At 40.9% G+C, this 15385-nt stretch overlaps 1 protein-coding gene across 4 annotated transcripts in view; it reads left to right on the forward strand.

Moving 5' to 3' along the window:
• Positions 1-15385, forward strand: part of JADE1 (jade family PHD finger 1) — an 82562-nt gene that overhangs the window by 56937 nt on the left and 10240 nt on the right. For all 4 annotated transcript variants that reach the window (XR_002098445.1, XM_019522090.1, XM_019522088.1 and 1 more), the window contains exons 5-9: positions 2327-2514; positions 5853-6064; positions 7701-7868; positions 8705-8821; positions 12438-12968. Coding sequence is in view for 3 of the 4 variants with exons in the window: in XM_019522090.1 (XP_019377635.1) it covers positions 2327-2514; positions 5853-6064; positions 7701-7868; positions 8705-8821; positions 12438-12968 (1216 nt within the window). In the remaining variant the exon portion in view is untranslated. The remainder of the gene's footprint in view (positions 1-2326; positions 2515-5852; positions 6065-7700; positions 7869-8704; positions 8822-12437; positions 12969-15385) is intronic.

Raw genomic sequence — 15385 nt, forward strand, 5'->3', positions numbered from 1 at the left:
AAACTCCACTATATATATAGGTATCAACTGAACACAATGTTTTGTTGATATATTTACCACTTCAAAGCAATTTGAAAGCCTACCAGAGCCTCAATCACTATAATAAAATAAATTCTAAGTACCTCTAAATTTTGATATTTGATTTTAGGTTTTGTATCATGGAAAATTGGAGTTCCTTCTTCCCCCTTCGCTCACCAGGACTCAGGTCCAGGCCCCTCACTCCCAAGCTACAGGCCCCCAGCCCAGCCGGTGCCCCTCACTCTTCACCCAGAGCCTCACCAGGAGGGGACCCCCAGCTGCCAGGGCTACGGGGCCAGGCACCCAGGTGTACAGCCCTTGCCCCCCGCAGCAGTGCCTGAGCCCCAGCTGCCGCCCATGGAAGGCGGCAGCTGCTGCAGTGGAGTGGAGCCCAGCTCCCCTTTCCCCATGGGTGGCACGGCCAGAGCAGAGCTCATAGGGAGGGTGGGGGTGAGTGCGGACTGCCCGCTGTGGGCTCAGGCTCCCCGCTCTGCTGCTCTCCCTTCAGGTGGCATGGCAGAGCAAGGCCATGTGGAGAAGCTTGTTGCCACCGTCAGGAGTGCCATGCCACCATGGCAAGGTACCCGCTGTCCGACCAGCAGCAGCGAGGGGCACAACTCTGTGCCATCACCCCGCTGGGGCCCTGCGGCTACAAATGGCCCCAGGCCCTGAGTCCCATGCACCACCCCAGCTGGGCAACAGCCTCAGCCCCTGCCTAGCTCACTCCTTCCCTCCCTCCGTTCCTCCCTCTCTCTCTGCCAGACTTACCCGTGGGAGCTGCTCTCCAGGCTGCATGGTGGCCAGGTGCATGTGTGAGAGTGCACATGCACATGGTGCCCCCTGCCTGACCGCCCTTCTCCCGCTCCCCCCAGCCCCTTCCAGGCTGGAACTCTGCCAGCCTGCAGACAACTCTGCAAAACTGGAATATCTGAGTATTTCTCTGTTAAAATGAAAAATCTGTGTTTCTCTTGGATACAAGGGAAAATCTGTGTTTTTTCCATTTTTCTGTGGGAAATGGAAAACCTGGATCCCTGGTGATAATGGAACTATGGGATCAAGGTTTCTTAAACAAACAAGAAAAAAAAAAATTTTTCCCCAGCTTGCAGTAGAGCAAAGGATAGCTCACGTCCCTGTGCCACCAAAGAGCTGTCTCTGAGGTTGCCTCCTGGTCTGTATCATGAGGAGCTAGGGTGTGTGCAGTAAAATCATATTCTTGCTGGTGAGGATGCCATAACAGAGGGCCCCTAGCAGCTGCAGTTTTGTCAGCATTGGCTGGAACTGTTCCAGATATAATCTTTACATTTTTTATTATTCTTCATAGAAATGGGATCTCAGTGTGCTTAGAGAAAATGGAGTCTGTGGAGCCTCCATCTCCTGGAGGCTCCACAGTTCTGTGCTGTGGAGGGGGAAATGGCACCTACCTCCACTTCTGGAAACATGCTCAAGCTGTCGGCTGGCAGCACAGCCTGTGTCTAGAACAGGGATTGCTGCCCCTCTCCAGGCCATATGCATTTTTCCTTGCTAATGGCCTTGTGTCCCAGGCACTAAAGAAGAATTAGTTATACTATTTTAGATGTCCTGCTGCCTCCCATGCCTCTGCAGTCAAGCCTTTAACAAGTGTGCTTATGTACATTTTAACTATACTTGCAGCCAGAATAGCATTTACTGTGGTTTGGCAGGTCATTGTACTAGACCCCCTCCAAACCATGTTGGAACATATTTAACCTGTAGTTGATTATATAAGTGGTAGATGAATTTTGCTCTAAAGTCCAGGCCAGTTTGGCTTCAATGGTTGCAGTAGAAGAAATGTAGAATGCTGTGTGCCAGGTCTTAGACATGATAAGTGGATGTATTTTATGTATTATCAAGGCCTTTAAGATGTCACAGAGGTGAAAATTATAGTTAACTTCAGAAATTAAATGGGATTCAAGAGGAATGTTGGTCAAAACTATGCAGTGTAATTGAGAGATGTTATGTCCTCCTGCATATTGTTAATCCTTGAAGTCTGTCTCCTTAATGAATTTGAATTTCAAAAAGTGTTATCTTTTTTGGTGGCACTGAAGGTTACTTTTGAAAATATATGTGTATGTATCATATTTTGTTATATGTACCCATCTTTCTTCCTTGCAGCTTTGTACAAAGTAAGTTCTAGAAGATTAATGGGGATATTTAGCCACCTGGAATAAGGAGGTGGCTTTTTGAAACCCCTAGGTACTAATCACTTAGCAGGATTAAGATTTCCCAATATAGGACTAGGTAATTTATGACCTGTGGTAAGTAATGCCTTTTTTTTTTACTCCCTTTTCAGAGTTGTGTCCGAGACAAAAGCAGTCACATTTACACGCCCCCGGAAATACATCCTTTCATCGGGTTCTGAGCCTCCTGAGTTGGGATACGTTGACATCCGAACTTTAGCGGACAGCGTATGTCGCTATGACCTTAATGATGTGGATGTAGCGTGGTTGGAACTGGCCAATGAAGAATTTAAAGAGATGGGTGAGAAAAGCTCTCAGTCATCTTGTTATCCATGTTAAACACACCACTGTGTTTAAAACAGGAGGTTATGAAGGCTTGTCGGTGCCAAGACTGAAGGGAGCAGTTTTTACATGTATACATTAGGATGTAATTATTTGTGATTTTATTTTTAAAAAACACCAGCCCTTACTCTCAGGGTGACATGGTTGCCACAGACCACAGCTGGTGTGAATGTCAGACCTGAAGCTCCCTTTAAAGTCAGTAGATTTGCAACTTTTTAGGCCAGATGAGATCTTGGTCCCAAGATTTTACTTTCTGCCCCTCGCACCCCTCTATATGAATTCTCACAGAGCTCTTTCTGTCATCATTTATCTCCTTAGAGAGCATCAGAGTTGGCTGTTCAAGTAGTGAGTCTGTTCATCCACCCATTCTTTTGTTTTGTTCCTGTTTCCCATACATCTTTTAGGTAGCTGTATCTATTTTTATGCCAGGAATGAAATAGAAACAAGTATCTGGGAGGTTCAGAAACAGAAGCCCCACTGAGGTTGCTCAGTGAGTGACACAGTAAAGAATGAGCTTGGTGATTCATTTGAAAACCTCCCAAACACTTCTACTATGTCCTTAGTTTCTGAACAGGAAAAAAATGGTTTGTCATCCTGAGTCTGAGCGTTCTGTTCCCCTGAGGAGGGGCAGTATGTTTGAGAAGGGAATAAGTGGAAGTACCTTGTGGATTTCGTTGAGATATTGTTCAGGACACGACGTACGTAAGTCAGGACAGAGTTTTGACCACACCGTTTACATGTGGGGAAAAAATATTATGCCAGATGGAATAGGTTTGGAGCTATTGGAAGGCACAGATAATACTGTCAATTCTTACTTTGTGACAGTTCCCTCATTTGGGTTAGAGTTGTAGTTTTATAGGTTTACCTGGACATGGCCCAGGGACCACATGGTCAGAATACCTGGCAAGCCAGAAAGGGGTTTATAAATCAAATATACATTTAAAAGTTTCTCCTGGAAAAAACAACAACACACGCACACACAACAAACAAAACCATCAGCTCACCCTTGGTCATTTTTCCCAAATCTCAGAGATGAATTTGGAAGACCAAAGATGTGACTTTAGCTTCAAGTTACATTTCAGGCTGATTTTTAAAAACCATTCAGCTTTATTTAAATAAACTGTAAGAAGAGAGTAGACAGTCTGAGAATCAGGCATTCTCTCCACCTTTGTCTCCTGCCCTTTTTCCACAGGGAAGGAAGAGAGCTGTTGACATTGTAGCATAGATTACAGCAGTACTGTACATAAAGTACAGTATGACATTAATTCCATTTGTTGGAAGATCTGTGTCTTAGGCACTCAGCTCCTACAGATTTCCTTAAATACTTAGGGCCAGATTTAGCTCTTTGTAATGCCATTATAACTTAAGTGGAGCCACACTGATAAAACTTGGGATGCATTTTGGTCTTCTGTGATTTAAAGCAGCATGGAATACCTAGACAGGAACCTTTAAAGTCAGAGTCTCGTCCTTAATACTGAACTGTCTGGATTCGACAGGTTCTACTTAGATGCTTAACATTCTGTTATTATAGATTTTTGTGACTGATCTGCTAGTTTATTTGCTATAAATCTGTACACATGCAGTTATACAGGAGGGAAGTTACCGTATGTTCCCCAGCCGACAGTGTATGCAGGACCCTGATATATGATGTTTGAGTACGCTTATCAGATTTTAATTTCTATGGATATTATTTATGGCCAGTAAAAAAAAAAGAAACCTAAGCTGCTTTTTAATCTTCAGCTGTAGGATTTATTTGATGCCCACCTGCAGTTGCAAATTCCTTTGGTTAACTATGGCACTCTCTGGAATGCTTTTTGATATTTAGAATGCATATTCTTTTTCCAAAAGAGCAAACATAAATGATAAAACTTAAAAAAAAATCCTTAACATTTATAAACTTAATTACCATTTAATCACAATATAGACCAATTTGTGTAGAAAATTCCAGGTAACTAAGCATGTCTTGTAGGTGATAGAACAGTTTACAGTTGAATTGAGTGCCAGTGTTAAACTGCTTTTTAACAACATGCTGTACTAACTCATCTTTCAGTCCATCACCTCCTCCTTTGTCACTGGGACAAAATCTCTTTTGCTTCAAGGGTACAGAGAACATTATAAAAGTGTTGAAGGGGAAGCAGAATTTGGGATACTGTCTGTGTGGTTACCCTCTGGCTCTTCAGTTGAGAGAAGGGGTGGGCTGAACCAGGCAGGGCATGCACTGCGACAAACGTTCTTCAGTCCATTTCCTGTGGTGTGGGAAGTTATTTGGCTGGAGTATTCACTGGCATTTATACTGTAAATCTATGATCTGGGGGAGTGAGTAATTCTTTTTTCACCTTCCTTTGAAGCATCTCAGCCCATGGCTGAGTGATTGACACTGAGAGTTGAGGAGAGGATTGGCTCCTTCATATGACTGTCAGGTGGCTGCAAATTGTTCAGTATCTCACAGTAAACATCAGTTATTGTCAACGGTCTTTTTTCCCAAAATTTATATCGTGTTGCAGACTTCCAGGACTATCTCAGATTGGAAGTGCTTACATTAAACTAGCATTGGAATGGGAGAAGGATTGCGTTGGGGTAGCAAATACATTACTGGTTTCCATGTAATGAGGTTGTGTAGAAATAGTTGCATCACCAACTTGAAAGCATTTCTGGCCCTGCAGAATGGTGCAAAATCTGACATTTGGGTGCTATATTTAGTGCTGAGCTTCTGATATTTTTTGGAATATTTGTATCTTGGTACTACTTGTTTCTTGGCTAGAGATTCTAGTTCGGATCAGGCATCATAAAAATTTCCCACTACCAATAAAATACTATTTTGTCCGGTTCAGGTTGTTGATTGGGTTGCACATATGGTACATTTTGTATTTGACTGTTGTCATCATTTTGACAGAATGCTCTTTGCTCGTTTGTGAGTGCTTTGACCCTAGAATCACTCTCAAGAGTCAACAGTTCCTGATATGGTTGATGTTGCAAAGTTGAAACAAACACTTCTAGATAATGTTGTACAACAAGGAGGAAAAATGAGATCAGGAGCAATAAGCTAGAGAAATAGGAGCAATTGTGAAAACTCAGCTTTTCCTATGATTTTAAAAGTTCTTTTAAGTGAGAACATTTCCATTACTTTAAAGCTCCAGGGTTTTTGACATTTTTTGCTATATTTACCATGGTGATTCCAAAACCACAGTTTATTTTATATGTTAGAATTTATCTGCAGAATTGAGGAGTCACTGATTAGAGGAAACAGGTGTTGTACACTATTAAAAATTAATCCCTTGTGTTGGATTCATTTCCCAGGGATGCCTGAACTGGATGAATACACTATGGAAAGAGTCATGGAGGAATTTGAACAGAGATGCTATGACAACATGAACCATGCTATTGAGACTGAAGAAGGGCTTGGGATCGAGTATGATGAGGATGTCGTCTGTGATGTTTGCCAGTCTCCAGATGGAGAGGATGGCAATGAAATGGTGTTTTGTGACAAATGCAATATCTGTGTACACCAGGTATGCCCGTGGAGATAGCAAAAATTTCTGGGCAGCTTTTGTGCTAGGAGTAGGAGGGAGATGGTAGCTCATTGCAGAAACGCATCTAAACTCTTCTTGGTAAAACAAGTTCAATGATAACAGGACACATTCCTTCCCAAAGTGACATTAATTTTTATTAATTATGCCAACGGCAAATATTTTCCATATGGGCAATATTTTGAAGGAACATAAATGAAAGACTGGGTTAGCTTACATACGTCGGTCACATACTGAGAGCTAAATTGTAACAGGAAAACCAATGGACCGGAGGATGTAAGATGTAAAATAAAGTATGGGGGCTGCATATCTTACAACCTCCTGCTGATTGTTTTCTGTGGATAATTGGTTGCTTTCTTCTCACTGACACTGCTCCCTGCAACTTCTAAACATTTTCCCAAAATGCTTTGTTCTGTAGAGATGCATGACTTTTTTTTAATTTACCCATTCACTTTTCATATGAAAGCCATGAACTGCAAAGAAATCCCCCACTTTCCTTTGTGGGGGGAGGAGGGACAGTATATTTGCAATGTTAAGTAGTTTGATTAATAAATAAAAAAGGGAAAATGTGAAAAATACCCAACAGGTAGGAAAACAGGCAGGTTTCCTACAATAGCTTTATCTTAATAAGGAACCTGATGACACCCGTTAAGTGGACAAGAGAGCATGATGTGACAGCTTCTGGTGGAAATTAAACAAGTCTTTTTGACATGGAAGAGGCATAAATGCATTTTTAAAAATATATCTGCTTCTTTGGTTGCTCCATATTGTGGAAGAGACATTGCTGTGGGTCTGTTCCCAAGACTTAGAATGTTTGCTTGGTCATTTAGTGCTTGGGCAGCTGTAATGTTTGATAAGCAAAGAGCAGCCTTTTTTGTTTTTCTTCTTCTGGTTTTGTTGGTGGTGGTGTTGTTGTTGTTGCTTGGGATAAGGGTTATATAAATGCGTTTGCATGCGTGGTAAGGAAATATGCCCTTATCTGCGGTGCTGTGGAATGTTGCTTATCTTGCAGAGTGGCCTGAAATGAGAATTGCAAATTGGCCCCTTGATAAGCCTGTAGCTTTTCTACCTTGATATGTGAGTGGATCAAATCTTACAAACTCCAAAGGGTCAGAAGTGTCAGCAGTTTGGTCAGAGGCCTGCATTAAGAGACTGCCATTTTTCTGTAGGAAGTAATGTTTGTTATTTAATAGGCCGTACTCTCCCCTTTGAATAAGTATTGAACATCTGCCTTAGGGCAGGCAGAGACACATTTTATTTCAGTGTCTCGGCTTTTGAGTGAGATGAAAATCCAAGGTCTTTTCACTTGTGGTCTTTGAAGTGCTCCTAGTACTTTTCAGCTTAGACAACCTGGCCAAGCTCTAGCTTAGATAGCTGATGGCTCATGTAGCTGTCTGCCTGAACTCCTCCTGCTGTGTTTGAGTTGCTTAATATAGTCTTCTTCATTTCATGTTATAAAATTGTGGAAGGTTATACATGAATTTAAGTTAATATTATTATATGGAGTCCTTGATGCTTGCAAAAGACTGGAGATAGATCAGTTAATAAAAAGATAATGTTCTCATTGTGGTTCCCTTTCCTCCTTTTTCCTTTCCCTTCTGTGTAAATGTGAGTGCAGGCATGTTATGGAATCCTGAAGGTGCCAGAAGGCAGCTGGCTGTGCCGGACCTGCGCACTTGGTGTTCAGCCAAAGTGTTTACTGTGTCCCAAGAAAGGTGGAGCTATGAAGCCAACTCGAAGTGGGACTAAGTGGGTCCATGTTAGCTGCGCTCTGTGGATACCAGAGGTAGGTCTTGATTCACCTGATGCACCTAGGCCCCTGTCACATGTTACGTATGTTAAGTAATTAACTGGTTAATCCTGTAATAAATGTAGAACAGTGACATGTGCAAAGTAATTATCACATGATACAAGTGACTGTCCATCTGTAAAAAGACCCAACCAGCTATAAAGTTAGTGCTTAAAAATGTGTAACAATTCTATAGCTGGTTTCTAACCAGCTTTAATGTGAATGTGTAGCCCCCATATTCAGGATTGGAGCATTCTCGAGGAAAACCAAGTCTGCTCCAATACACCCCATCTGATATGTGTTGCTATGATGACTGTAATGTCCCCAAAGTATTTCCTGTCAGGCAGTAGACAGGAGCAAAAGATAAAACAGAGAAATATTTATTTGCAGTCAGACACAGGGGACTTTGAGTTTGCCAGGACTGTACATGATTTATGAGAGAGAATTAATTACATTAGTATGGCCAACTGCAATACAAATGGTTTATAGGCCTAAAAAAGGTGTACTGCTAGGAAAGCTAACTTAGTGAGCACTGTTTTAACTTGTAAACTGAACTGTAGAAATTGAATAAGAGAGTGGTAGGCAGGTTGGAGCCTTCAGGAATTAAGGTATATCCACATTCTCTAAAATCATTTTGAGGTGATGAGGTTCACTTTATAGCTATTTCACTTTTATTGGTGAAGAAATTGTTTAAAAACTAGACTTTCTGCTCTCTGTAAACTGAAGAATCTGGAACATGAATTTGGCTTCGTCACCAGGCAGCGAGAGATTCCTCATGGAAAGGTTTGCTTTTACTGCTTAACTTTCATTGTTCCCCAACAACCTTTTTTCAGGTGAGTATTGGGAGCCCAGAAAAAATGGAGCCCATAACAAAGATCTCTCATATTCCCAGCAGTCGATGGGCATTAGTGTGCAGCCTCTGCAATGAGAAGATGGGAGCGTGCATACAGGTAAGGAATATGCATATGTGTCGTGCATGCGTGCATATGCGCACGTGTATGCAGTTTACACAAAACTGCAGAATTTCCCTGATTTGCTGTTTCATTAATTAGCACTTCCCATAGTTAACACCCAAAAATGTTGGTTTCTGTTTCCCAGGAAAGTTTTAATAGCAGATGATAGTGAATTTTGAAATTCTAAAGGTTCCTAATTTTCACACTGTACAACTACCGAATGTGAAATGGCCATACTTGTCATGTTATTGAAAAAAAACCAAACATTTTGTGCCACATTCTCTTTGCCTTTTAAATGGCATTTGTTTCTTTATTTGCTAATTTGCACGAGTCAGTAATTTGCCTTGGGTAAAATGTTCGAACAGATGCCAAAAAATCCACCTGTAGGCACCTTTGTGGTAAAGGCACCTTGTCAAAGGCACATGGGAAAGTTAGATAACCAGCTGCATGTACTATTTGTGTCCTGTAGAACTGAAACGTCTGCGTGTGGCTGTGCCTCTCCTTATGTAGTCAGTGACATCTGCGCTGTGGAGGTGTCAAACGCTAGCTCTCTTATTTTGAGAGCCCTTCTACACATTCAGTTAAAGGCACAATGGGATCTAATGCATGATCCCTCCCCACTTGAGAGGCTCCCAGCCATGGGGGCACCCCATGCACCTCTGAGGCTGAGGGATTGTGGCTGCTGTAATTCCCTGGCCCCAGAGGTTTCACGCACCACAGAGGCTTTCACACACTTGAAAATAAGTAGATCCCCATGCGGTAAAGAATTTATCTTTTGACTCTGTATCTGGCAGCAAAGGACGAACATCAGTATCCTGTTTCATACCAACAAATTGCATTCTTGGCCAAAATCCAATTTGTGTCATTGCATACTTTCTCAGTTTCCCCCAAAGTTTCAATTGGATATGGATTCTTCACTTCTTATTATAAAATGCACTATGTGGCTGTGTGCTGTTAAACACTGGTTTAATCTGTCCGGAAATATTTGCATTTTAGAAACAGGTCAGGTTATTTATTGTTTGTAGGCTATAGTTATCAGATCTATAAAGTTCTTTGAAATGAAAGTTGCTAATAGATCTTATTATTTTTAATGAGAGTTAACTTTGGGAGGAATTTAACATAGTATACATTACTTAGATCAAATCTTGGATTTACATCTTGGATTCAGGACCCACTGAAATTACTGAGAGAGCGGGGCTAGAGGTGTGTTTGATGCATTCTGAAACAAGTGATGTATTTGTTTTGCTGGAGAAAGTAAGGGTAGGTAAGCCGATTGTGGGCACAGAAGTACTAGCCCAGAATAGTAGAATTTAACATTTACATAGTGCTTTGTATCTTCAAAGCCTTTTATATTCTTTAACAAATCGGCTATCGCAGAATCCCTTTGATGTAGGTAGGAAAACATTAATATCTCCATTTTACAAATAAGGAAGCTGAGGAAATTGAACTCTTGTTTTGTGGCATATTGCCAAAGGCCAGAATGGGTATTGGTGCTAGTGCTGGGATTGGGGGAGAAACATCCCTAGCTTATAGCCCTTTGTTCAGATCACTGGATTGTGCCACCCTTTCCCTTGTCCCATTGTGTGTTGAGTCATGTGACTGGGGTTGCCAGAAAGAGTTGTAAAACAGCAGTTCAGCAGAAGTTCCAGTGAAATATAATGTAATAGTACATATTAGCCTACTAATCCATACATAGTGAGAGAAGGAATCTCTCCACAACACTTTAACAAACTTCGCTAAAAGGTTCTTGCAGATAGGTTTGTCTTCTTGGCAGCTTTTACATAATGGAGTGATCAAACTAGTGTGTCTTCACTCCTGATACTTATTTTCAGGTAATTTTGCAGCTTCATCGTCAGAGTATTTATTTATTTTTACACACTTCTGAAAAAAGATTCAGTCACATGGGGGGAATATGCAGGTTATGGTTGTCACTTTAGGCATTTTTTGAACATCATTTGGGGCAATACTCTTGATCCTAGCTGTGTGTGACACTGCCCAGGAATATTGTGGGGTATTTGTATTATGAGGATTGTGAAGGAGGGAATTTTTGATGGCTTGTAAATACATAAATTTGTGCTATTAGACTTATACAGCTGGGAGAAACAGTATTTTACAGAGTTGCTATAATAAAATCAGTAATAATATCAACTAGATGAGTTGAGGGAGTGAGGCAGTCTCTCCAGAGATGTTTTATGTTATGAGATGTTCACAGTGATTTAAAAATCGAGCAGCTGGATGTGTGCATAGGGATGGGCAGAAAGCAGCTGCAGCAAGCTGGGAAAAACGAGACTGCTTTTTCTTCCAAGTTCAGCAGATTTCCTTCCGATGAGACAAGGTTTCCTCTCTCCTCAATAAAACATTATCCACACTGCAGGCTAATTATCAGAGGTGATAGAGGCCTGGAACCCACAACAAAAATTATTTCTTTAGCATTATTTAAATTCAATTGGGCTGCTGGTGCTGTTTGTCAGCAAAGCATTTCTTTGGAGGAAGGGAAAGGGCAAAGCAGGTTTGACCATTTTTGTATTCTTTTATTTATTGATTTTATTAAAGAAAATGTATCTGAAACCTCTGTAGTTTTAAACTCTAGTATACATTAATGTGACATCTGGCTGCTGAGTCAACCTGAGCAGGAAAACCCAGAGGAGAAAGATATTTGGCTTCTGTACAAAGCACTGTATAAATATCCTGGCTCAGTGCATTTCTCTTTAAGGTTAGATCACTTGGATTAAGTATAGTTGAGTCCAGTCATAGTTAATATCAGTGACATTCATTTCCTCTTTTAATTTATTTCTTTTCATTGGGGACACGGGTGTGAATCAATAGGGGATTTTTTTAAATATTACTCTCAGTTTATGGCTGGTTATGGCCACGACAACACTTCACTAAAGAAAGTTATTTATGGTTAAAATGAAGTGCTAAATTGGTTGAACTAGTGCCCATCACTCCATGATGGCTGGGTTCACTGCAGGGGAGAAGTCTTAGAAAATGACAAAAGCAGCAAATTTAAGTTTTGTTCCTCATGTGAACTAAGGGCAATAGTCAGTGAGGTGGGATTGTTAGTAATTTAAAATGTGACACTAAGCTGATGATAAAAGAGAAGACTCCCACCCAGCTCTTGCCATTTGGATTGCGCAGTTCCAGGTGCTGGGAGAGACTTTAATTAAAGTATCAGACTGGCTCAGAGCCACTGGGTTTTTCCCCCTCTCTCTCTGTTTCTCTCTCTCTCTCTCTAGTGCTGGCACAGCTAAAGTGGGGATCGTTTTGCTTCTGACAGTACTGCTTTAAGTGACTAGCTCCACTCACCACAAGGAAAGTCCTTGTGAGAATTTGCTGGTTATTGAATAGCATGATAGAACTGGGAGGAGTTAATCACTCATGTCCCTCTAGGCCACTTGATAGTTGCCTGAACGGAAAGCATTAAATTGTAAACCTAATTAAAAGAGAGAAAAAGTACACATCTTAGAAGCAAAGATCCAGTAAGGTTACAAGCTGTAGCAAAGCTGCTTTTCTACAGCATTGATCCCAAGAGTCCTGGCTGCATTGGTATTTTTATATGATGTGTGGCTTTTTATTTCTAATGAATGCATTTTTTTTTTTAACTTTTCCATAGTGTTCAGTGAAAAACTGCCGGACAGCATTTCATGTCACCTGTGCATTTGACCGTGGCTTGGAGATGAAGACCATCCTGGCGGAGAATGATGAGGTCAAGTTCAAGTCCTACTGCCCCAAGCACAGCTCCACCAAGAAACCGGAGGATGAAAACTTCAGTGAAAGCACCAGCCAGGAGAATGAGAATGGGATACGGGACAGCTCTCCTCCTACCCACCTGGAGCCCTTTCACAGCATTGAGACAAACCAGGAGGAGGCCCACAGGGTCAGCGTCCGCAAGCAGAAGCTCCAGCAGCTAGAGGATGAATTCTACACATTTGTTGACTTCTTGGAAGTGGCCACGGTCCTGCGGCTGCCCGAGGAGTCTGTGGAGTTTATGTACCAGTACTGGAAGCTCAAGAGAAAAGCAAATTTCAACAAGCCCTTGATAACCCCAAAGAAAGATGAAGAGGATAATCTAGCCAAGCGGGAGCAGGATGTTCTGTTCAGGAGGCTACAACTCTTCACACATCTCCGGCAGGACCTGGAAAGGGTAAGTCACTGCAGTGCCTACACTTGCAAGGAGGACGGTGTTAAGTTCCTAACCTAATGAATATGTTCACTGGTAATAAATATCCTTAGTCTTTACCATCACATAGGACCCTGCAAACTTTGTCCCAAGCTAGGGTTACATTGTCAGGCTGCCAGGACTCTGTGGACTGCATTGAAATTTAATACAGCAGAACAGGTCACCCACAGAAATAACAGGTCCTGGCATTCAGTACTGCATCCTGATGTTTCTGGACAGTTATATTGCTGGGTGCACTGTTTATTGATGACACTGGTGGCTTTTGGGCAGCATTATATTTTCAGAATTGGAAGCCATTAACTCTTTTCATGTGTCATGTCTTTCAGACAAACTTTTGCTGTATCTTTGACTTGAGGCTGCTTGTTTTTCTATTGACACTCTTTGCAGTCTGACATTAGCTGTTCACTGGGGTATGTTTGGTATTCAAACACATGGTATTCTACAGAACTGGGTTTTGAATACTAAAATTTAAGGGCATTGATTCAGTATTTTATCCTTAATACATCTAGCCTAACAAGGACTTGAATTCAGTGTTTTTCTCCTGGATTAGCCAGTAGAGAGATTTATAGATTTTAAACCTGGGACGGATCACCTAGCCTGGTCTCTTGTTATAATACAGGCCACATAACCTGACAAAGTAGTTTTTGAATCGAGTCTATTGACTTGTGGTTGAACTAGAGTGTGTTATAGAAAGATACTCAGTCTTGATTTAAACATGGGAGTAGCCACCACATCCCTTCATAAATGCTTGCAAAGAATAATTACTCTTACTAGAAAACATTTGTACCTAATTTTAACTTCTATCTTCTTTCTAGCTTTAACTTCCAGCCAGTGGCTCTCGCTGTATTTTCTTTCCACAAAATTAAAGTTGTGTGCACCATCAGAAATCTTAAATTTATATAAGTACTTACAGACCATGTGCAAGTCTCCTAACCTTCTCTTTGTTGAGCTTAGTAAGTTGAGGTCCTTGAAACTCCCTCTGAGTTCTCTAGACATCAGGTTTTTCTCATGTCTTGTTACTGCACCTTCTCCAGTTTCTCAACAGCTTTTTTAAACATGTGGACCTCAAAACAGGGCACGTTATACAAGCGGGTGGTCTAGAAGATGATGTACATGGAGGTAATATCACTATCTTGCTACTTTGAGGTGATACTTCCATTGTTTATACCTCTAAGGCTGTAAACGGACCCTCCTGAAAAGCTTTTTGTGCCGGGTTCCCATATATGTTCATATCCATTATCTCGCTTCAAATACCTGTGAAGTGTGCTGGATAAAATGATAACACTTTTCTGGGACATCATTTTGTGTCTGTAAGTTAATTGCAGCTCTTTAACTTAATTGCCGTTCATTCTGTGGACAAGCTTTGGGCTCTCTCAGGCCACCTCCTGGCAGAGAAACAACAATACAAGCTTGGAAGGGCTGTGTATGTAAAGGGCTGTGCCACTCAACTGTTTTGAGCTGCATCGAAATCTTGACACAATCAAGACTGCCTCAGATGAGCTGTCTGTTTACAGCCTAAATTTAATATTAGTTTTCTATCTTCAGCATCACAGTATTAGTTCATATTCAGCTCATTATCCAGAAGGACCACAAGTCTTTCAGAGTCACTGTTTTCCAGGAAATAGTCAACCTTCCTAGTTCTGTGATCTACAACCTTGATTTAGTTGTATTAAAATTTATACTTATGCCAAGCTTGCCAAGGGAAGACAGATCTTTATAGATGACTTGCTGGTGCTTGATTCTTTCTGCTGTCTGCTGTGTGAGTGAATAAAAAGCTATGACCTGTGTTATACAGGAGAGCAGACCAGATTTTCTATAATGTCCGTTTTCTTAAAAGCTACAGGCCTAAGAAAATGATTATACTTATTTTCTAATAGATTACTCATAAAAGTTCTGATTGGCATTGGATGATGATTTGTTCCTGTGAGTCCTTACTCAAAACAACCATACATATTGATAATTTTCGGTTAACAATTGCATTTGGAGATCAGTCAGTTAGCCAGGTTTCAGTTCATTATGGGCCATATACATCTGTTACAATATTGATATTTTTAGAAAGGTATGTTGTGTTATACTGAGTCTAAAGCCACAGAGAAATCTAAGTGTGCTACCTCAACACAGCTGTCTTCATCAGTTAAACTTATCATCTCAAAAAGAATCCATTTGAATGTACAGAAAGAGGACGTGCTGGACAGTGTGTCTGGGATGTCAGCTGTGATGCTAACTTTTCATGTGGTCCAAATCAATAAGAATAAAATAAAGAGAAACAAAGAACAAATTCTGTGAAGTTAGAAATGTGTTTTTCTGTAAAAAAAAAAAAAAAAAAAAAAAAAAAAAAAAAAAAAAAAAACAAAGGGGTGAAAAAAAAAAAAAATTTGGTA

This window comes from Gavialis gangeticus, unplaced genomic scaffold (genome assembly GCF_001723915.1).
Source record: "Gavialis gangeticus isolate Ggan-Ray unplaced genomic scaffold, GavGan_comp1, whole genome shotgun sequence".
NCBI lineage: Eukaryota > Metazoa > Chordata > Crocodylia > Gavialidae > Gavialis > Gavialis gangeticus.